Source organism: Canis lupus, chromosome 8 (assembly GCF_048164855.1).
Source record: "Canis lupus baileyi chromosome 8, mCanLup2.hap1, whole genome shotgun sequence".
Taxonomy (NCBI): domain Eukaryota; kingdom Metazoa; phylum Chordata; class Mammalia; order Carnivora; family Canidae; genus Canis; species Canis lupus.
This window is the reverse complement of record NC_132845.1, coordinates 27633749-27657839: the sequence shown is the minus strand read 5'-3', so window position 1 is coordinate 27657839 and position 24091 is coordinate 27633749. Positions and strand designations below refer to the sequence as shown.

Genomic DNA, 24091 nt, shown 5'->3' with positions numbered 1-24091 from the left:
CGCGGGGCGCCGTGCCAGAGGCCACCCGGGCGGCAGCATATGGGAGGCCGGGGGCTGCTCCCCGCGCGGCGCGGCGAGGCGAGGGCGAGGGCGAGGGCGAGGCTGCGGCGCGAGGGGCGGCCGGGCGCGACGCAGGCCGCCGCGGGGGCGCACGTGGGGCCCGGGGCCCGGGGGGTAGCGGCGGGGGGCCGGCAGGTGCGGGAGAGGCAAGCGGCTTCCCAGGAGGCCGGGCCCCGGAGGCCGCAGGCCGGGCGCGGGAGGAAAGCCGCGGAGCAGAGGCGAGCGGGCCCCGGAGGCTGGGACGCCGGCACCGCCGGGGGGGGGGGGGGGCGGGGGCACGCGCGGCGGCGGCGGCGGCGGCGGCGGCGCTGGGGGGAGACCGGATGGGGGCCCCGAGGGACGCTGCCCGGCGCGGCACCCCAGCTCACCGTGCCTCCGTCCTTAATGATGATCTTCTTGGCCAGCATGATACTGCGGTTCGCGGCCCGTTTCTTCTTCTTTCCCTGGGTCATTTTACCATCCTCGACTCCTGGCGCTGCTGCAGCCACTCCCGGGGCGGCCGGCCCCAGCGGCGAGTGCCGTCCCGCCGCTACTGCCGGGCCGAGCCGCTCGGGGCGCCCGCCGCCATCTTGAGGGCCCGGCCTGCCTCCGGCGGCGCGTCACATCGTGCGATCGGCGGAGGAGCCCGCCCCGCCCGGCCCCGCCCCGCCCGGCCCACGTGACGGCGCCCCGCCCCGCCGGGCTCGGCGGCCGCGCGGAGGGAAGCCCCGGAGGGAGGCGCCAGGCCGCGGGGTGCGGCCGCCCGGGGCTCCCCGCCGCTCCGCTCGCCTGGGCCTCGCGACAGCCCTGAGCGGCGGGCACCTCGCAGTCCTTCCGCGCTGATGAAGACACGGAAGCCTCTCGGTCCCCGGCTCGCGGAAATACGGCTGAACGGTTGCCCTGGACGTTGGCCGCGCCCCTCAGCCGCTCGCGCCGTCTCCCGCGCTCTAGTCGGACGGAGCCGGCGAATGCCCCCCTGCGCTTCCACGCGGACGGAGCCGGAGGCCGGGAGGCCGAGCGAGGTCAGTCAGTCCGAGCAGGACGAACATCGTACGGTCCCACTCATTCGGGAAATAGAAGAAACCGTGAAAGGGATCAAGGGGGAAAGGAGAGAAACTGAGCGGAAATACCAGCGAGGGAGACGGAACGGGAGAGACTCCTAAGTGGGAAGCGAACGAGGGGCAGTGGAGGGGGGGGGCGGGGGGGCCTGGGGGACGGGCGCTGAGGGGGCCCTTGGCGGGAGGAGCACCGGGCGTTACGCTACGTGTTGGCAGCTCGAAGTCCAATAAAAACATACACACACACAAAAGAAAAAGGACGGGAACCGAAGGGAACAGTTGAATAATTTTCCAGAAATAGTGGGTAACTGAAGGTGTAAGGATAAACTGATTTTTCCGAAACAGTATTTTGTCTTCGCGCTCGCCCCAGCCCTCCTGCCGCCCGCCCGCCCGCCCGCCCGCCGGAGCGACTGAAGCGTGTTTCCAGCAGCCCCCTAGCCCAGGACCTTTTATTTCCTGCCGATACAAACGTGGATAACCTAGGTTCTGCTTTGTAACCCACCCCGTTTACTGTGCCGCTGGAACAACTTGATGGGGGTGGGGGGGGGGGCAGAAATGACCGTTGACACAAGTGAGGTATGGACGAGAGATGAAAGTACCACAGTGTTAAATCTGATTTTAATTGTACTATTAGGTAAGAGAATATATCCCTTTTCTTAATAGACTGAAGTCTTAAGGAGTGAAGGGATGTGATGCACGCTGCCTGCTCTCAGGTAGTTAGGAAATACCATGCTTGTAAATGTGAGAAGGGGGTTAGAGTGACAAAATGACAAATTGTCAAAAAAAAAAAAAAAAAAAAGGTAGTGTATTTAGGGCAGCCCGGGTGGCTCAGCGGTTTAGCGCCGGGGGCGTGATTCTGGGGACCTGAGGTCGAGTCCCACGTCGGGCTCCCTGCGTGGAGCCTGCTTCTCCCTCTGCCTGTGTCTCTGCCTCTGTGTGTGTGTGTGTGTGTGTGTGTGTGTGTCTCATGAATAAATAAATAAAATCTTAAAAAAAATAAAAGTTAATTCATGAGACAGAGAGAGAGGCAGAGACACAGGCAGAGGGAGAAGCAGGCCCCGCTCAGGAAGCCGGATATGGGACTCGATCCGGGGTCTCCAGGATCAAACCCTGGGCTGAAGGCGGCATTAAACCTCTGAGCCACCCAAGCTGCCCATGAATAAATAAATTTTTAAAATAATCTGTCCCCCTCCTTTAAAAAAAATAGTGTATTTGGGTATGGTGATTTTAAGATATGTTCACAAATTCCATGATACTGCTCCTTGGAAGAGACGGGATCTGATTCTTACCTTCAGTGTGAGACTGGGCTGAGTGACTCTTTTCTAATAGGATATAGCAGAACTGACAGCACTGACTTCAGTGAGTAGGTCATAAAAGGCATAGTATCTTCCTGCTCATTCTCCCTTTTCATTCATTCTGGGCCTAAGTCTGGGGAAGCCAGCTGCTATGTGATGACACTCCAGCAGCCTATGGCCAGGTCTAGATGTCCAGGAACAGAGGCCTCCTACTAACAGATATGTGAGTAGTGTTGGAAGCAGATCCTCCAGTGCTGGTTAAGCTTCATCTGATTGCAAGCGCTGCCAACATCCTGACTCCAATTTCAGAAAATCTGAGCTAGGACCACCCAGATTAACCACTTTGGGTTCTCTGGGTCTCAGAAACTAAGATAAAAAGTACTGTTTTAAGCCACTAAGTTTTGGGGTAGTTTGTAATACAGCTATAGATAGCTAATATACAGGGTAAAAGGAATGTGTTTTGTTGCAACTTTTTTTTTTTTTAAATAGGCTCCACTGGGCTTACACTCAGGACCCTGAGAGCAAGACCTGAACTGAGATCAAGAGTTGGGACGCTCAACTAGCTGAGCACCCAGGCACCTCCCTATTGTTGCAACTTTTATGTAAGTTTGGGATTATTTCAAAATAAATAAAATGTTAAAAAATAAATTTGAATATTCTGTTCCTTCTATTTCTACATAGAATATTTGACTAGAAATGGAAAACAAAGCACTCTTCCATGGAAGGGAGAAGAAGGCACTTTAGCTTAATGGGTAGTTCAAGTTACATTTTACCATCAATAAGTAAATTCATCATTTGTTTATTATCATTATTATTATTAAGTAGGCTCCATATCCAAGGTGAGGCTTGAACTCAAAATCAAGCATGGCATGTTCTACCGAGCCAGTCAAGTACCCGTCATCATTGTTTAAAAATATTCCCTTGCTAAAACATTTCAGCCCCAACTTGAAGCTCTTTAGAGGAATCATGACAAGATTTCAAAACTAAGTTCCCAGGAGCTTGTTTTGGGTGGATGTAGAGAGCTGGTAAGATAATTTATTGTGTGGTGACTCTGACTTTTCATAGCCCCTCATAATGAGACCTCACCCATCTATGCTAATTTTACCATCCTAAGGAACTGATTATTCAGTCATTCAAAAAATATTTTGACTACCTTATGAGTGTTTGTCATTGGTTTACTAAACACTGAGGATACATTAGTACATGAGATCATATTTATCTACATGAAACTTAATTATACTGGAGGACAAAGTTATGAAACAAACACAAAAGGAAGATAATTGCAGTTTGTGGCAAGTGCTGTTAGTAATAATGTAATAAAGACAAACTTAACTCATTGAATGTCCAGAATATCCCAGGCTTTATGCTAGAAGAGCTGCAAGAGTAAATAAGAGATCAGTCCTCTTCTAACAGACTTATTGTATGTGAGTGTGTGTGTGTGTACATATATATATATATTTGTGCATGCTGTCTCTCAAAAAATAAAAAATAAAAAAAAAGTTCTCAATTCTAGAATAAATTTTAAACATGCCAGAACTTGAGGAAGGTGTGTGTAGAAGTTCTTCTTATATACTTTACTGGAAGAGTTCTGTCCAGCCTTGACGTGATTGGGGAGGATTCAGCTAAAGTACTAGTGGAGAGTATTAAGTATATTTAATAGTATAAAACAGGCACTAGGCACTAGAGTGAGAAAGGAATGTGTAAATGTTATATATGCTCTAATCAAATAGAAGTAAGGGAACTAACAAATATGAAGATTAGAGGAAGGAGGAAAAAATAAGTTCATTGGTTGTCACAAGGCAATTAGATGGGAATCAACTTTTTTTTTTATTAAGATTTCATTTATTCATTTGAGAGAAAGAGCACAAGCAAGTAGAGAGGCAGAGGGAGCAGGAGAAGCAGAATTCCCTGCTGAGGAGAGAGCCTGACACGAGGCTCAATCCCAGGACCCCAAGATCACTACCTGAGCCTAAGGCAGATGCCTAACTGACCGAGCCACCCAGGTGCCTCGGGGAATCAACATTTAAAGGTGATAAACTAGAAGCCTAGACAAGCAAAAAAAGGGGCTCTAAGAGCTTAACATAAAATGTCAATAGTTTAAATGTAACCGCTAGAACATACAAAGCTTTCTAAACATAAAAAGGAAATTTAAAAGCAGAGAACACATTCCACATCTCAAAAGAAACAATAAATATAGCAATATCCGTAACTGTTTATTTTTCAAAAAGAAACAGGAAATTCAAACTAGAAACTAGTGAAAATTCTACTTTTGGGAGTGGTTAAGAACGGGGTGGAAGGATAGGCATGACAGACTTCTCTGAGTATCCTTTTAACTTTGAACCATGTAAATCCTTTATTCAAAAATAGAATAAAAATCTTTATGTAAATTCTAAAATTGAATACAAAACAAGTTCACCTAGTTGTATCACATTATTAACATAGCCATATAGAGAAAAAGAGTGATTTCCATTAACTTTTGAACACTACATCCTTAGTGGGCTATTAGTCAGTCTAAGGACAAAAAGAACTGCAAAGAAGTCTTTTAAGTTTTATTCAGTATGTTTACCATTAGTAATATTGATATTGTAAGTACTAAAAAATATACTACATAATAAAACAAATATATTGTTACAAGTATTTTCAGTGTAAAAGAGGCAAATATAAAACTAAGAACTAACGTTAGGTATCAATTTGAATTCATGAACTTTTAAAAAATTTACTTTCTAGCTCTGTCCACTGAAATGGTCTAAAAGTAAACAGAGTCCAGATTCCATTCCCCCTAAAAACAATAGGCTCCTTGGAGAAATAGCTGATTTTCCAGGTTTGGGACATCTTGTGACTGAAGCAAGGAAAAACTCACAGACTAATGTGGTCATGTCTAAAAGACACAGGAGCTGGCCTGCAGTGATTTCTACTGGCTGTTGGCTCACATCAAAAAGAACTGTAGGGATGCCTGGGTGGCTCAGTGGTTGAGCGTCTGTCTTTGGCTCAGGACGTGATCCTGGAGACCCAGGATCGAGTCCCGTGTTCAGCTCCCGTCATGGAGCCTGCTTCTCCCTCTGCCTGTGTGTCTCTGCCTCTCTCATGAATAAATAAATAAAATCTTAAAAAAAAACAAAAAAAAACTGTGACTCTAATTGACTATGATACATTGAATAACTTGAAGATCTAGTGATATTTTAAAGAAGAGGGGACATTGGGAAAAGGGAAATAGTCTTTTTTAAAATAGAATATAAACTAATAAAAGCAGAAGAAAATTAGAAAATTAAAAATTTCAATTTTTATAATTTTATTTTAGAGTGTGTGTGCAAAAGAAGGGGGAGAGGCAGAGAGAGAGAGAATCATAAGCAGGCTCCAGGCCCACCATGGAGTCCCACTCAGGGCTTATCTCATGACCCTGAAATCATACCTGAGCCAAAATCAAGAGTTAGAGGTTTAACTGATTATACTACCCAGATGCCCCTGAAAATTAAAAAAATATTAAATCACCATTTTGCACCTCAGTGTAGTATAATAAATGATTCAGCTAAGAATCATCAATTGATGCTTAATTTATTGAACAAAAGGACTGTTAGGTAAAGAGTATTCCCATGGTGCCAAAATTTTGTTTTAGAGGTTACTAATTACCAACTAGAAAAAAAATGACCTTTACAATGGAAAGACCTGGTAGTCAACACCTTGACCAAATGACTGATTATTGTCTTTAGTGTGATAAAATACAAAATCTATAAAATCATCTATGAAATATTCTTTCCAAAAACAAGCTGAAGCTAATCAAACCTACAGACTCCACTTCTAGTTCAAATGAAATACAAAGAATAAAGAACAAGTCAAAGGATACGGACAGATCAAGGATAGGAGCTAAGTGATTTAGATTCTTTAAAAAGTCACATCATGGGTGAAAAAAAGCTGAAGGGGTGCAGGGAAGGATCTTCTAGACTAATAAAACAATCAAATACAAAGCATGAAACCTCAATTATATCCTGGCTCAAAAACAAATATCTGAATATGAACTTAAGATGATACAATAAAATTAAATTTTCTTGAGTATGATAATGGTATTGGGTTAAATACGGAAATGTCCTTAGTATTAGGATATGCATGCTGAAGTATTTTAGGAGTCAAGGGTCCTGATGAAGCTAGTACGGAAAAATGTTGGTAATGTTGTATTTAGGTAGAGAGTAAATGAGTACAACATTCTTTCAACTTTTATGTTGAAAAATGTAATTTTTTTCAAAATGAAAAACTGAAGAAATTTAAATGAAAACGTCTTTAACAATGATTACTTTGTGAATGCATGGAGATAACCCATGAATTTTTGAAACCTAAGCTGGCAAAATTTGTCATAGCATGATTGAAGCTATTAAAATGGCAATAAGGGGCACCCGAGTGGCTCAGTGGTTGAGCCTCTTGCCTTTGGCTTATGGCGTGATCCTGGGATCAAGTCCCACATCGCGCTCCCCGTGGGGAGCCTGCTTTGCTCTCTGCCCATGTGTCTCTGCCTCTGTGTCTCTCATGAATGAATTAAAAAAAAAATCTTTAAAAAACAATGAAATAAAATAAAGGAGACCATGTAAGCCCTCAATCATTAGAAAACATGTTTTTGTATACGCCGTGTCTTTTATTTTTTATTTATTTATTTATTTATTTATTTATTTATTTATTTATTTATTTTACGCAGTGTCTTTTAAAAAACACTTGGGGCACCTGGGTGGCTCAGTTGGTTAAGCATCTGCCTTTGGTACAGTTCATGATTCTGGGATTGAGCCCCACATGGAGCTCGATGTCAGGTTCCCTCCTTAGCAGGGAGTATGCTTCTCTCTCTGCCCCTCCCTCCACTTGTGCTCACTCCCTCTCTCAAATAAAAAAATCTTAAGAAAAGCAAACAAAAACAAGCACATTCACAATTTTGTTACAAATATGTAAGTTTGATTTGCCAAATTTAGCTAAACTCCTTAAATACTTTACATTTAATGCACATTTTAGTAAGAGTGTATTTTCAGATGATTACCCCATTGTAGCGATATCCATTCTTCTTTTAGATTTTCAGGGAGGTATATTTTTAAAAGGTTGAAAATGTGTAACTCAAGTAAACTATTTCCAAAGGAATAATATGTTACTTTTTTTTTTTTTTTTAAGATTTTATTTATTTACTCATGAGAGACAGAGAGAGGTCTCAGAGGGAGAAGCAGGCTCCATGCACGGCAGAGGGAGAAGCAGGCTCCATGCACGGAGCCCGAAGCAGGACTCAAAGCAGGACTCGATCCCGGAACTCCAGGATCACACCCTGGGCGAAGGGAGGTGCTAAACCACTGAGTCACCCAGGGATCCCCTGTTACTTATTTTAAAGAAGTTATTTTTACGTATTAGAAATCCTAAGCGAATAAATGTAAATAGGTTCATAAATAAAAAATTGGTTAGATCCAATGGAGGGCTGATGCTTAACTCTAGCAAAAGATTAGGGGAAATGTGAACCTATCAATTAATAGTGAGCCTACTGTCAGCCAAAGTAGGCCGGTGCTCCCCCTGCCCGTGCTTTCTGTCAAATAAATTTAGAAAAGAAAAAAGAAAAAAAAGTACCAGAAAAAGAAATCCTTCCAGAGAGGCATTTATGTTCTAATGCCTGAAGTGGCAAAATAAATAAAATAAGCTCGGGATGCCTAGGTGGCTCATTGGTTGAGCATCTGCCTTCAGCTCAGGGAGTGATCCCAGGTATAGGGATGGAATCCCACATCAGGCTCCCCACAGGGAGTCTGCTTCTCCCTCTACCTGTGTCTCTGCCTCTGTGTCTCTCGAGTAAATAAAAAAAAAAAATCTTAAAAAAATAAAAGCTCAAAATTGTATATTAATATACAGTATGTTTATAAATTAATTTTTAAATTTCTTTAAATAAAAAATAGCTCTGCATTTAAGTCATTAAACATCAGCACTAAAAACTAAATAAATACTATATGTGCTCCTTAGCACTATATCTGATTATAAATGTTTTTCTACACTCAAATCATAAGTTCAGAATCATTTGACAACATTTCTGAAATTAAGTATAAAAGTCTCTATAAACAACTGTCATTGCTGGTGTCATCCTCATCAGTTCAGAAGAATGTGTGTAGACATAAATGGCCACTGTGTAAGGAGTTTGGCCTTACCCAAAGAAAGTTCTGGACTACATCTTTAGGACCTCACACCTGAATATTTATGCTAACAGATGACTGAAGATGAGCCTCTGTAACCTGATGTTAGCCAGTTTTCGGAGGGGAAGGGCTGGAGAATTCAACCATCTAGGCAAAGAATCAGTCATGCCAAGCAATAAAATTTCAATGAAAATTTGGACACCAAAACATGAGTGAGCTTTCCTGATCGGCAATACTGTGTGTATACTATGGCCAGAAATAGATAACTGTCCATGACCCCAAAGGGAGTAAACAACTGGAAAGGACAACTAGAGTTTGGACCCCTCCTAGACTTTATCCTATATGTCTCTTCCTTTGGCTGGTTCAAATTTGTATCCTTTCCTGGTAAAAAAAAAACGTGATTGTGAGTATAATAGTTTTCAGTGAGTTCTGTCTTTCTAGTGAATTATTGAACCTGAAGGTAAATTTGGGAAACCTCTGAATTTGCAGTCACCAAGACTCTCTACTATACCAGAATTTCACATCTTTAGGATTTAAAGGCAAGTTATTTCCTCTTTGCTGTTTTCGTTTTTTGGAATATGTATGTTATTATCAATCCTGCTTTGAAACAATTCAAAACTTTTCAGGACCTTAAGAAAGACTACTTACTAATGCTGGTCACTATCTGTTGAATGGCAGTAATTATCTGTAAGATTCGATTGTGAGGTGTATTTGCATAGCATTGGAATTCAAGGAGTATGATATACTTCCAACAAAAGAAGTATCCCAATTCCAAAAAGATGTAAAGATTTTCAGTTAATGCTCTTCACAAAAAGAAACCAAAGTATGCATTTTTAAATGCTGATATTCTCAAATAAATAAATTAAATGCTGATAGTCTTTAGTGAACTTTAAAACAAAGCATTTTGTACAAGGTTATTTCACTAATAGAGATGGAAATGAATGAAATCCTTCATATTGCTTATCATTTGATGTCTATGCACTGAATTGACAGTCACAAAGAAGCAACTATATTCAATGATTTATGAAGAAAATATATGCCAATTACTGTAATCACTTAACCTTGAGGCTAGCAAAGAGATATTTATTTAAAACAACAACAACAAAAAATTAGGCTATTATCACACAGAGAAGTTCTAACTAGTTTAAATAAAACCCAGTCTTCCATGCTAAAGCATAGGCTAGAAAAAAGGAATGAAGATCACACATGGTAAAGGTAACTAGAGAGGTATAGAAAAGATCAGGGAGTCATTTTTGATATATATAGAAGAGTCTAATTAATAGTTAAATCAAACACAGGTGAAAAGGGAAACAAGGAAATATAGGAAGAAATTTATATAGTTAATTATGAAAATCTTTTTCATAAATCTACTAAATAGATAATAACTGGATACCAAAAAACGACAAAGAGAAATTGATCCATTAAAAAGCCATTTAACAAAAGACCAATTTTTTATACATTCCTCTAAATTATGTCCATAAAAAATTAAATATACAAATCACATTCCCAAACTCAAAGGAATCTTTCCAAACAAATGAAATACAGAGACATACGAATAAATTCAAAATTCAAATCATTAAAAAAATATTTTAAAAATCACAGTAAATTATATCTTATAATAAGAAATAAAACAACCAAATGAAGGCTATATACCTTTGTTAAAGTTTCAAAAGCTCAATGATGGAGCAACGGTGCATAATTTATTTAAATAAGTATTGTTTACTAATGCTTATATTCTTACTTTAACATTGTTAGATAATAGATTTAAAGAGCAAATGTTGAAACATCCAAAAAATTGAATTATAGTTATTCGTAAAATGTCAATTTCCCCATGTGTCCAAAGTTGTGAATTACAGTAATATCCTCCAGAAAAGTCAGGTATTTGGTAAAGCAAGGCACATAGGACCAGATTTTGATAAAGGTGCTTTTTCTTTGGTCCTGTAATTATTTTAAATATGCTACATAACTGGGAGATTATTAAGATGACTTTCAATATAGCATAAATAACTTTCATAAACCTTTTCTTAATGTAAAGCATACATCCATGTGTAATTAAATATTATAACAATGAAAGTGTAAATAAAATGATGCTAAAACCTATTTTTAAAAACAAAACTCAGTTGAATGACAATACAATGACATTTTAAAAGTCTAGTAATTTGATATGTAGGAAAAATGTAGCAATTTTTAATAATCAGTATTACACTGAATCTACTGGGCACAAAGTCAACTGGTTTCTTTTCAGATTCTGTCTCCTTAGAATCTAGTTTAAATATCAAACTACCTTTCCTTCAATGAAACTGTGACATTCAAAATAAATTGATGTAAACATTTAAGTTTTGCATCTCTAAACTACAATTTCCACCATAAAAGTAGCCTACAGCTTCCCTAAAATCACTTATTAAAAAACTGATGATTTTACTGTATTGAAACATCTACATGTTGAATTTCAAAGTTTTCTTCCCAAATACCATATTCTTAATTTTTATTAGAACTATCAACTGGCACTCCTCTCCCATGAATTAGGACATTTTTATAATGAACAAAGTAGTTGAGAGATAACAAGTAAACTTTTAAAAGTAAGAATTTAAATAATCAAGAAGTCATCATTATTTAAGATTGATACAATAAGGCTTTTGGAGGTCATCAAAACACACCACACACACACACACACACACACACACACACACACAAAATGGCATTATCTGTTAAAATGACATGGTCTACAAACAGGCTCACCTTCTCAAATACGATTTCTTCTCTATGAATTAAAAATTATAAGCTACACAACCCAATCTCTGTTAACAACTTCAAACCCTCTAGAAAAGCAAGATATAAATTAAGTTGTCTAATAAAAGCTTGGTTTGAAAATGTGCTTTGGATACTTTGTCCTTTCTCACAAATCTTGCTTATATTTTTACAAGCTTAATTGAGAATCTTGAAAATTCTGTTATCTTGGACACCTGAAAATATATTATGGTAATTAACATGTCTGATAGACAGTATTTGCTTTTATCATTTTTTTAAGGGACAGACTAAGCCTGAGTTAACAATTAGTTGTAAATGTACATTGAATTAATATATATTAGTACCCCACTAGTACTCCCATGTGGGCTGAAGATAAATCTTTGTATTTACTCTTGAATTCTTTGCATTTGCAGGATTTAGATTTCACTCAGCAGTAGACAGTAAGATGTAAGTCTGAATGCTGTTACAATCTAAAAGCACCATGCTCGGAATGTGGTAAATTTATTAAACAAATACTCTCAAAGGTGATGACTGAAAATCATAGGTCAGGCTTCCAAAAAATTTGGTTAGTTCCAACTTGTAATCACTAGCAAATTGATTTAAGATATTTTGTCATTTTATTTAATTTTTAATTTTTAAAATATTATTTATGTATTTATTCATGAGAGACATACAGAGAGACAGGCAGATACACAGGCAGAGAGAGAAGCAGGCTCCATGCAGGGAGCCCAATGTGGGACTCGATCCCGTGACTCTGGGATCACCCCCTGAGCCAAAGGCAGATGCTCAACCGCTGAGCCACCCAGGCGTCCCTATTTTGTCACTTTAAACACTTGTGAACTCTGAATGGAATAGATTAGGCCTGTGTCCTATAGAGACTAGGTTTGCATAAGCAAAGTAACACAGCCAGTCCCATAAACCAAAGTAGCCAAAAGTTTGTAACATGGTATTTTTGAGCCAAATTCTATTTAACAAAATCCATCATAACTATACAAAAATATTTATTTTTTTACCATTTTTATATTATTAGAATGGGAGACTTTAAAAATATATAAAGCATGAATGAAAAAATAAAGTAAAATACTTCTTATACACAATGGTAATTCTACCTATAGTCAATAATTAAATTAAACCCATAACCCAATTTTAGAAAGTTCTTGCCCACCAATTCACCTTACCATTTTTGCTATATTTTCTCTTTCTTGAAACAACTTATTAAATAACTCATGTAATTTACAACTTCAACTCCAGTGCTAATTAAAATGGAAAAGAAACCACTATTTTAAATCAAAGTGGTGGCTCCTTCCCAGCAGCTTTTATAGGGTCACAGAAAGGGAACTCGGAATTCGCTACCTCTCCCAGACATGTGACCAGAGTATTCCTGGGGAGGGTGGGTTTATGAGAGGCCTAAAAGGTCCTTCTAAGCAGCCTTCAGTTTACAGCTTTAGGGCCACTTAAAATAATGTAATATCATGGCAATCTGGAATGTCTCTAAGAAAGGTCATTTTGGTCTCAATTTATTGACATCTATACTATAATTATTTTGGTTGTTTTTTTTAACAGTTGTAGATTAAAGGAAATTTTTTACAGAGCAATGACTAAAATATTCATTTAAAAACATTCTAGTTGTGTACAGTATATACTTTGATAGTTCAAAATTCTCCAAATGGAGATATTAGACAATAATTATTTTAAATTATTAAATGAGTATTTAATCCTTTTAAATTACATTTTGAAACTTTAATGGAAATTACCACATACAGAAGCTTAATTTAAAGAAATATTAAGGATTTATCTGATTTACAGAAAAGAAATGCAATTAAGAGATTAAAGACAAAACTCCATTAGTGCAAAATCTGGCTACTATCTAGCACAGGAGCAACTGGATTGCTTTCAGCAGTTTCAAAGCACTAAAAGATCTTAAAATGTAGATGGAGAAATAGATGTATTTCCCTACATTGAATTTAAATATGAATTTATTTTCTCACAAATTAGACCCAGAACGTAACCTTATCATTTTATGTAGTTGAACAAATAACATTTAGCAATCCTTTCTTTAGTAATCTTTTGTATAAATATAAAAATCTCAGATACATGAAAATGTTATTCAAATCATACTTCTATTCACAGCTTAATAGGCAATTATAATTTTCAAACTTTGAATATTCCATGTAATTTGATATTTCTGTACAGAAAAAGATAAAAAAATTTAATAAGGTTAAATAGATCTAACTTGCAAAAATTGGTATCTGATATTTGTTGTGTGCTCTTGCAAAGAGTGCATAGAACATTTCTGCAGCAATCAAAAGGTAAAATCTTTTTAAACTCAGATTTCAAGTTTTCTCCAATAATTATTCTAATCCCTGGAAATACTTTCAAGCTTTGATATCTAGATGTAATAGGTATTTCGTTAACATATACATATATTTTATCCTTAAACTTTTATATTTTCAAACCATTTGAACAATATGATGAGATTCAGCATGATGATATCTTCTTAGAATCTGTAGAAGTCCTCTATGCAAGATTAATGTTGAGATTCCTAGTGCACCATTGTGAAAAACCAGTTAAAGATAGTATACGACTATGCTTTAGTAGGATTGCCTGTAGGTTTGGGATCATAACCATATAGGAAAGTAGCTGTTATTACAAGGATGGCTCCAAGGAAAAAGACACTAAATAGATGAAGAAAAAAATGAAAAAGAGAAAATCAGATTAAAAGCAAAACAAATTCTATTTCTTCACTTATAAAAATAATTATAATTTGGGAAAAATGTTCTAGTATATGGCCAACAAATCCTAAGTACTTATTACAAATACTGAATACTTAGTACATTCTAGGTACTCAAACCATGTGTTTTACATGCATCTCATTTAGTTCTTATAACCACCCTACGAAGAAGTATTAGTATTGTCCCTATTTTTGTATATATGAGGAAACTGAAGGTTAGAGAGTTTAAGTAACTAGCTTAAAATCTTACAACATAAATAAATAAATAAATAAATAAATAAATAAATAAATAAATAAATAAATAAAATCTTACAACTTTAAGTAGAAAATAAGATTCAAATCTAGGTATATTTGACTGTAGAGCTTGTACTTTCATCCACCGCACTATATTGTCTCTGAAAGTAAAGACGTTTTAAATGTATTTTCCCGGGACACCTGGATGGCTCAGTGGTTGAGCATCTGCCTTTGGCTCATGGCATGATCCTAGATTCCCGAGATCAAGTCCCACATCAGGCTCCTTGCATGGAACCTGCTTCTCCTTCTGCCTATGTTTCTGCCTCTGTGCCTCTCATGAATAAATAAATAAAATATTTTTAAAATAATAATAATAAATGTATTTCTCCTTAATAAGTCTTTTTCCTACAATATTTGAAAATATAACCAAAAAATGACATTCTTTTTAGAACAAAGTAAAGTTCAGTTTTTTGTTTGTTTAGCGAAGTTCAGTTTAAAATCTAAGGTAGTAATAAAACTCAGGACCAATTTCATAGGAGATGCTTTAGAAAAGGAAATTTGATTAAATGAAGGTACATTTGGTTTATTCATTTTATCAATTCATTGATATAATATACCTTATTATAAATAGGAAATAAATTAAACTGGTACAGAACTTAAAGTGGAGATAAACTGAATACCAATTTTAACTTTTAAGATGCACATTCTTTAAAGTGCTATTACAGAGACATGAGTTAGTCTTGGTTTTAAAGGTTCTATAACAATTCAAAGTCACTCTCCTGCTTTACAACAACAAACATTTGTTTCATAAAGGAAAAAGATCACAGACCTTATTATGACATAAAGGGCCTCTCCTAATGTGGTCCCTCCAACCTCATCTCCCATATTCCACCCACCCAATCTATAATTCAGCCACTCCATTCAGTGAACACTGTGTGCCTTTCAGGACAGTGCCCTTGTAGAGGCTAATCCCTCTGCCTGCCATGTCCATTCTCCAAAGGAAATTGATTATTCATAACTGAGGTCTAATGTCTCCAAGACTCACTACCCTAGGCAGAGGTACTCTATGAGAATATTTGTTATACCGTATTAAATAATACATTATTTACATGTTTGCACATGCTTAACCATGTGCTCCTCCTTCATCTTTATACCTGAGTGCCTAGGACATAGAGGGAACTCAATAACGGTCTGTTGTAATAAATATTTAGTGTTCAATAGCTTGATGTAAATGGGCAACAAAATTTTCAAAAGCCTTGGCTATAGGTACATGTGTAAGATTAAGATAGCATAAAACTTCCTTTAGGGCAGCCCAGGTGGCTCAGCGGTTTAGCGCCGCCTTCAGCCCAGGGCGTGATCCCAGAGACCTGGTATTGAATCCCACGTCAGGCTCCCTGCATAAGGGAGCCTGCTTCTCCCTCTGCCTGTGTCTCTGCCTCTCTCTCTCTCTCTCTATGTCTCTCATGAATAAATAAATAAAATCTTAAAAAAAAAAACTTCCTTTAATATCTCTTGAGAAAAATTATTACCATAGGAATATTTCATAATTATTTAAGCTTTGGATAAGCTTCTGACTTAAAACTTTCTTCATCAGGCATTCTAACCTTTGCCTGGCTTTCTGGACCTCTGAATTACACAGAACCATATCCTCAACTGAAAAGTTGTCTGATCTGATTTCCTACTCACTGCAGGAATCCATTCTATGAAATTCCTAACAGGATCTACTAGAACACCTAATACATCAGGAAATCCCCTGCTTGTCAAGACAGCCATTTTTAGATCGTTCTGAGAGAAAAAAATTTGGGGGGAAAAACTATTCAAATACAATGATTATTTCAAGGAGTTGAGCACCTGATTTCCAACAGAACTGTATATTTACTTAATTGATGCACTGATCATAAAGTTCTCATTTATTAACATGTCTGTCTTTCTAATCACTGTGCTCTCCTCTAAGATAGGAAACCATATCTCATTCACACATTTCTGTTTTTCCAGGATCTGGTACAGTGAAAGGAAGGTACATAGTGGACACTTAATAAATTTTTGATAAAAGAATAAACAAGCCTAAATGCAAGGATGGTATCAATAAGCAATGTAATCAACACAAGAAAAATAAGTTAGGAAAGGGAATAGAGATACCTAGCAGTCAGCTGAAAATAGGGATCTAGAGTTGAAGTTGGGACTTATCTTCATAGACAGGACAAACAAGAAGACATGGCAGTGGATGAAATGAACGAGAGAGTGAGTAAGGATTGATAGGTTACCAAAGGAGCAGTCAGGGGTACCATTTCTGAGAAAACAACAAACAAAACAAAGCAGTTTTAGGAAGTGACATGGGGATAAAGGAAAATATATTAATACATTTGGAATAAAGATCATTGGATTTATTGCTTAAGAGATGTTCTTCACAAAAACAGAATACATAAAGATAGAGGGTCTAGTTAAACTATAAGAAAAATAATCCATTTCTTTCATCTGACTCAGTGTCAAAACATTCATTCATTTAACAATAACAGAATCATTGTCTTTTCTTGTCTTCTTTCCAACTTACCTTACACAGTCCCTCAGAAACATAGATTTACATGCAGGTGTATCTTATTGACAAACTAGTACTCTTTTGTCCCTCTACTGATTTATCTTTTCATTTACTTGCTTATTGTTTATTCCCTGCATGATTCAAAGATTTAGAGTTAATACCCTGACTCAGCTTTATATGAGGTTTTATTTTTTTTTTTAAAGGTATGCCTTTTCTACTCTAAAAATCTATACTTCCAGGGGTGCTTGGGTGGCTCAGACAATTAAGCTGTCTGCCTTCCGTTCAAGTCCTAGAGTCCTGGTATCGAACCTGTGTAGGGCTCCCTGATCAGCAGAAAGCCTGCTTCTCCCTTTCCCTCTGCTACTCCCCCTGCTTGTGCTCTTTATCTCTGTCAAATAAATAATTTTAGAAAAAAATACAGTTCCAAAAAAATCTAAACTAATTTAAAGTTCCAAACATTCTCAAATAATATAGAAGCGAATAATTTCCCCATTTAATGAATAGAGAAAACACATGAAGATGTAGATCTTAGTTGTTAAGTTAGTCTTGCTAGCTAAGGAATTCATTCCCATACCAAACTAGAAACAAATACTTTTAAATTCATGTCTCAGAAAAATTACACATTTCAACATGTGTGTCCCAGACCTATCATCCAGGTTGCTCTAAGGATGAAACCATAATGTTCTATATAGAAATATAAAGAGCATATTATGTTTTTCTACTGCCATATTCCATCCATAATCCTATCTTACTCTCAGTAACACAAATAAACTTTACTAGTTGTATTAAAATTTTAAGATCTTGGAGGTGCTTGGGTGGTTTAGTTGGTTAAGTGTTTGCCTTCAGCTCAGTCATGATCCTGAGGTCCTGCGATGGAGCCCAGCATTGGGCTCCCTGCTCAGCGGGGAGCCTGCTTCTCCCTTTCCTCCCTGCTCCTGCTCTCTCTCACTATCTTTGTCTCTCTCTTTCTCTCTCTAAGTAAATAAATAAGATTTAAAAAAAAAAATTTAAGATCTTCAACATTCATTCAAACACACAGAGTACCTTTTATAGGCCAAGCTGTAGCCTTGCTTATTTATAAAGTAAATGTGAGCTAAGACCTAAAGATGTGAGAGAGTTTGTCATGTGAATACATAGTGGATGAGTATTCCAAGATGATGACTGAAGGGCAAGTCAAAGCTCATAGCAAAGAGGTTACTGTAGCTTTTTAAAAAAAAGTGAACAAGAAAGTAATATCAGATGAGCATAGAAAGGTAGCTGAGGGCCATATCAAATCGGCCATTAATAATGACAACTTTTTGGTAATATGGAAAAGAGAAGGTTTCTGAGCACAGTAGTGATACGATCTGATTTACTTTGAAAATAATTAGTCTGTTTGCTGAATGGAGAAAATTGTAGGGGCACAGAGCAAGAGAAGAAGCAAGGAAAAAAAATCAAGAGACTATTTCCTTAATCCAGATGATAAATAAGTGGTAGCAAGGGAAGTTGTGAGAAATGGCTGACTGGAGATATTAAAAAGGAAGACTTGATAGGCTTTATTTTTATATTAGAATGATGTGTGAGAGAAAGGTAAAGAGAGGTTGATGACCTCCTTACTTCACTAAGACAAAGAATTTCCATATATTTGAACTTTCTTTTATAAGCCTGTCTATTCCATGTCTATAGACTCTGCCTTCTATTAGTTACTGTGGATAAACTGTTTCTGTTCAACCCAAGGAGTGTTTTGGCCTGAGCAGCTGTAAGAATGGAGGTGCTGCCATTTACTAAATTGGGAAATCCTTACAGGGAATGAATTATGTAGTAGACATTCAAGTGAAAATGTCAAATAGGCAATTAAATATACAAGCCTGGAATTCAAATAAAAATGTGAAAGATGAAAGAAAGGGAAGGGAAGGGAAGGGAAGGAAAAGGAAAGGAAGGGAAGACGGTATTTAAAGCCTTGAGAATAGAGATCAATCACCCAAGGGACTGAGTGTAAATAAGAGGTTCAAGGACACATCCTTTGGAGACTCTTAAGTTTAGAGGTTGAGAAAATGAGGGAGAGAGTGGAGTTAGAGGAAAACCAAGAATAGTATTCTGGAATCCACTAAAATATAATCTCACTACTCTGGGATTATAAACTAATAATTATAAAAAAAAATAATAGGGCCTTAAACACCATCTGTAATGGGTATTCAGCTTCATTCTTCCTGACTCTGTCTCCCCCTTGGCATCACGACATCACACATCCTCTGTGAAAATGTCATCTACTCTCCTGGGTTTTTTTTTTTTTTTTTTTTTTTTTTTTTTTTTACTCTCCTGGTTTTACCTATATAAATCCCACATATAAAAGTGCTATTATAAGACTTATTTTATAACTTTATATGACTTAGGAACTTTGTTATACAATATTTTACTTTGGGGAAAAAAGTTTGGAAAAAATTTTCCAGCCTATTGGGAAAATCCTGGCTGGTCAAATTTGCAAAATAACTTTCTAGTGCAAGATTTTCTTTTATGTATTTGGTTTGAAATCTTTTTTAAAAGACAGTTAAATGGATTTTTTACTATATTTGCATGGTTCTTCAAAAGCTGTAATAAAATTTTTCATACCAGATCCTATCAAGAATTCTTATTTTTCTAGGTATTTTTGAGACTTAAAGAAATAGAAAAGAATATATTACCTGGTTGGCACAAAATCTTGTAGCCAAAAATAGGATATCAGTGTTGATAATATTATGGATAAAGAGGTTGCAAATCCTTTTAAAATATTGTCTGCATATTTAATAACAGCAGCTATTACAAGGCCTCCAAGTGCCTGCAAAAGTTTTAAAAGATTATTTTAAACAAGCATATATTAAACTGCTTTTCAAAACAATCTCATTACTCAATGAAGCTTTAGGCTTTTGTCCTATAAATTTAATCACATTATAATAAGTTTTTTTATTGATATCCTAAAACCAACAGACTTCCAGGTTTTATTCCACAGCCCTTTTATATCATGAAGTACCAATGTAATGTGTGGTTTGTTATAATACAGTTTGACTATACTGTGAATAAAATATCTATCCTCAACCAATTTAAGTAATTAAACATCACTTGTTCAGACAAATGTGGAAAGACTGGTCACTTGGATCAGTAAAATGTTTTTATTTTGAAGTAAAAATGAAATGTAACTTGAAATTTATTTTCCTAACCTTTCAATTGGCTCCTAAATTGGCGTTCATCCTCCAGCTTCTTGCCATTCAATTCACTTATTGCTGTCGAATTACCCTTCCTGAAAAAACTGTAGAAAGAACTTTCTACCAAATAAATCCCTCTCAAATTCCAAACTGTGCCTCTTTAAATAATGAGGCTTTATATCATTACATTACTTTGTTTTCTACGTATAAACTCCTAAATCTGGGTTACCATGTTAAAAACTTTCACTATACCTATTCACATGACAGAAGCTTATTATTAGTAAAAGTCACAAACTATGCCAATTGAGCTCACTACATATTGATGTTTGAGTCCCATTACCTCCTGGCAATGTACTCATTCATCTATTTAGTCTCTGATGAATCCCTCATGTTAACTGTACCAAACCTTCTTTATTTTACTCAAGTCTTAGGGGAACATGGCTTTTCTCTGCTAGAATAAGAGCCATCACACAAACTCTCCTGCTTACCCTATCTCTCCTTAAAATTTCCTCTAAATTTTCACTTATTCTTGTCTCCTTCTCTCCTATCTTAAGAATAGAAGTATCCTACCTGCTTTCAAAATACAACCAGCCTTTGCCACCTTCACCCAACTTCCATAAAAGACCTTGCTTCTCACAGCTTCAAATACCTCTAAAGAAAGGCTTTGTGAGGAGAGTGACTTGTCTCTTCACTTTTATATCTTCCTGAGTAAACAAGTATAATTTTGATAATGAAATTACTTAACCCTTGAACAATTTCAAATTATAAACTGAGATAATTTGACAGGAATATTTTAATATGTAACTACAATATGTGACTATAAATTGTTACAGATTTAAATATCTAGATCTGCTTTTGAGCCTTAATGGGCTAATCACAGACTTCCTGTATAACACAAATTTGTAGGAAAATCAAGCTTATATTTGCCTTCAGCTTCAACTCTTTTATTCTTCAACTTGATTTTAATTATGTCAAATTTAAATACTACAAAGTTCATTTATGACCTTTTCAAAGTAAGTTTTCATTATGGCATTAAGACCAGTTCTATTTTTAACTTCCCAGAATAAACTAAATATAATGAGAACACCAACAAGAAGGTTCTTTTCCCCTCACATCATACATCAGGAGCTACTCTGATTCTATACATTAAAATAAGGTTTATTAGCATTAAGACTTTAAATGCTTTACCTGAAGAATAACAACTATCCAAGTCAGTCGGTTATATCCCTGAAAAAATCCATTCTTGGACACCAATTCTCCATCATAAATGTACACACCCATTAATCCAAATATACTCCCAAAGAAACCTAAATAAATAAATAAATAAATAAAGCTTATGTCATGTGTCATTTAGTCTGTCTGGAGAGATATTTTTCCATTGACATTGCAAATAATTTTATATTTACCTTTTTCCTTTTCAATAAAATCTAACTACTTTAAAAATCTTTTACTTGGGGCGGGGGATGGGGGCACCTGAGTGGCTCGGTTGAAGCGTCTGCCTTTGGCTCAGGTCATGATCCTGGGATCCTGGGATCAAGGCCTGCATCTGGCTCCATGCTCAGCGGGAAGCCTGCTTCTCTCTCTCCCTCTAGCCTCCCCCTGACTCATGCTCTCTCTCTCAAAAAAATAAAGAGCTTTAAAAAAAATTAAGTTATGAAATACAATAAGTAGTATCTAAAAATTCAAAGCTAAGAAATAGGCAACATCCAAAGCTGTTAGTTCTAAAGGTCTCACTGTTAAGAAAAGCCAGCTCAGTGAGAGGAGAAACTGTATCTTATCCACTGATGCATTCCTTACTTCTTCCACAGAATTAGAATTATCAAATGACCTGCTGGATCAAAGAGATTTCCAGGGGCAATCCTAAGCTACAAAAAAAGAAATGGATGCCTTAAGGGCTACTCTCGTGATATTTGTAGTCAAAGAATGCAGAGTGAAGCAGTATTTTTTTATTAAGCTATAACTACTTGAGAGTCCATGATGGAAAGGAATTGAAAGGTATATGAAATGTTCTTTTAATTTTATTTATAACAACTCAATCATTTTTAATAAGGTTTTTATTTATGTCTTTGGTTTTTTTTTATGTCTTTGTTTTTTAAAGATTTTTATTTATTTATTCATGAGAGAATGAGTTTTTTATTTAATCCCAGTATAGTTAACATATAGTGTTCTATTAGTTTCAGGTGTATATCAATCATTTAAGAGGTCTAATTTGAACATGAAAATACAAATTTACAAAATTAGGGGAAAAAAAAGAAACACTTATGATGGTATTAGTTTTTCTATGTTTTAATTATAAAAAATAACATTTGAGGGGAGCCTGGGGTGGCTCAGTAAGTTAAGCAGCCAGTTCTTGGTTTTGGCTCAGAAGGGTCATAAGATCAAGCCTGGAGTCGGGCTCTGTGTGGAATCTCCCTTGGGAGTCTCTTTCCCTCAATCTCTGTTCCTCCCCTCACTCATGTTCTATAAATGAATGAATGGATGAATGAATGAATGAATGAATCTTTTTAGAAATAAATAAAAATACACTTGATAATGATGAAACAAGGTATATAGTACAAAAGGTCAAAACATGTCCATATGTACAGATCTACTACATTCTATCAGTTGTATAATATTTCATTGTATGGATAATTAATAATAATAATATGAAATAAATACATAACATCATGTGCCATAGGTTGTTCTAAGTGCTTTATGTATGTTAACTCACAACAATCCTTTTTTTTTTTTTTTTTTTTTTTTTTTAACTCACAACAATCCTATTAGGTGCTCTTACGCCCATTTTATAGATGAAGAAATTGATACACAAAGAAGTTAAATAAACGTGTCTGAGCTCATACTGCTGATAAGTTGATGGACTCTGGATTTGAATCCGGACAGTGTGGTTCTGTATTCTATGATCTTAACCACTGCACTATTTAATCATATTGATAATTTGAGCAATCTTCTACATGTTTTCTATTTTTTACAATTATAACCAATAAATAACCTTGAACATCTTTGTGCTCTTTATGTAAGTGTACCTGTAGGATAAATTCTTATCCAGAAGTGGAATTTTTGCATCAAAGCATTTATTTAAAAATTTTTTAAACACTCCAATTTGAGATCCAATAAGGTTTTATCCAATCTGTACTCCAAGCAACCACAGGTAATAAAGAGTTCCTGTTTCTCCACTCTCTGGCTAACACTGAAACTTATCAATTTGCTAATCTTTGACCATTTGATACTTGAAAAATATTATTGAAATGTCTTAATTTCAGGGCACCTGGGAGCTCAGTTGCTTAAGCATCTGACTTCCACTCAGGTCCTGGGATACAGTTGGCTCTGTGCTCAGGCTGGCAATCTGCTTCTCCCTCTCCCTTTGCCCCTGCCCCTGCTCAGGCATGTGCTTGTGTACACATGCTCTGGTGTGCTTTTTCTCTCTCTCAAATAAATAAAATCTTTTAAAAAAATAAATATTTTTAATTTCTGTTTCTGTAATCTCAAGTTATCTACAACCTATGTAACCTTTTCAAAACTTTGAATTAGCTTACCACTCATTAAACTGTATTTTGAGGTCAAATTAAAGAATAAGAAACCCATGAAGTACCATAGAATCGTGAATTCTGGCTTTTCATTTTTATTAATTTGTAAGAATTTTATTTATTTAAAAAAAATAAATATTTATTTAGGCTCCCCCTGATGTGGGACTCTATCCTGGACTCCAGGATCACGCCCTGAGCCAACGGCAGATACTCAACCACTGAGCAACCCAGGGGCACCTGTACTTGCCTTATAGACAAATAAACAAAAAGAAACTAATTTAATCTTTAAAAGTATTTACTTTGAATATTCTTAAACAGTTTGATACATTTCAACAAATTTAAATCCTGTGATAAAAATGAAGGGTTTAGGGATCCCTAGGTGGTGCAGCGGTTTGGCACCTGCCTTTGGCCCAGGGCGCGATCCTGGAGACCCGGGATCGAATCCCACGTCGGGCTCGCGTGCATGGAGCCTGATTCCCCTCTGCCTGTGTCTCTGCCTCTCTCTCTCTCTCTCTCTCTCTCTCTCTCTCTCTGTGACTATCATAAATAAATAAAAATTTTAAAAAAAAATGAAGGTTTAGGGGATCCCTGGATGCATGGTCCTGGAGACCTGGTATCGGGTCCCACGTCGGGCTCC

The 24091-nt window shown here is 36.9% G+C and overlaps 2 protein-coding genes and 1 long non-coding RNA gene across 13 annotated transcripts in view; 1 reads left to right on the top strand and 2 right to left on the bottom strand.

The window, feature by feature from the left end:
- The window catches only part of MFSD14A (major facilitator superfamily domain containing 14A), a 39213-nt gene extending 38531 nt beyond the window's left edge, over positions 1 to 682 (bottom strand). The window contains exon 1 of the mRNA XM_072834676.1: positions 429 to 682. Within this exon, the coding sequence (XP_072690777.1) occupies positions 429 to 512 (84 nt within the window). The 5' untranslated portion in view covers positions 513 to 682. The remainder of the gene's footprint in view (positions 1 to 428) is intronic.
- LOC140638039 (uncharacterized) lies at positions 381 to 22715 on the top strand. Of its 3 annotated transcripts, none has more exons than XR_012035155.1 (3): positions 718 to 1061; positions 2882 to 2994; positions 22697 to 22715. It is a non-coding gene; the product is annotated as an uncharacterized lncRNA (long non-coding RNA). The 3 variants fall into 3 exon arrangements; XR_012035154.1 differs by lacking the exon at positions 22697 to 22715 and adding an exon at positions 7532 to 13211; XR_012035153.1 differs by lacking the exon at positions 22697 to 22715 and having other exon boundaries at positions 381 to 1061; positions 2882 to 3040.
- The window catches only part of SLC35A3 (solute carrier family 35 member A3), a 55376-nt gene continuing 40324 nt past the window's right edge, over positions 9040 to 24091 (bottom strand). For 5 of the 9 annotated variants that reach the window (XM_072834680.1, XM_072834681.1, XM_072834683.1 and 2 more), the window contains exons 6-9: positions 21119 to 21237; positions 19433 to 19566; positions 16376 to 16526; positions 9040 to 13946 (exon numbers count right to left, since the gene is read on the bottom strand). In XM_072834680.1, the coding sequence (XP_072690781.1) occupies positions 16376 to 16526; positions 19433 to 19566; positions 21119 to 21237 (404 nt within the window). In that variant the 3' untranslated portion in view covers positions 9040 to 13946. Of the gene's footprint in view, positions 13947 to 16375; positions 16527 to 19432; positions 20035 to 21118; positions 21238 to 24091 lie in introns of those variants that run through there. The other 4 variants (XM_072834686.1, XM_072834685.1, XM_072834687.1 and 1 more) reach the window with 3 other exon arrangements.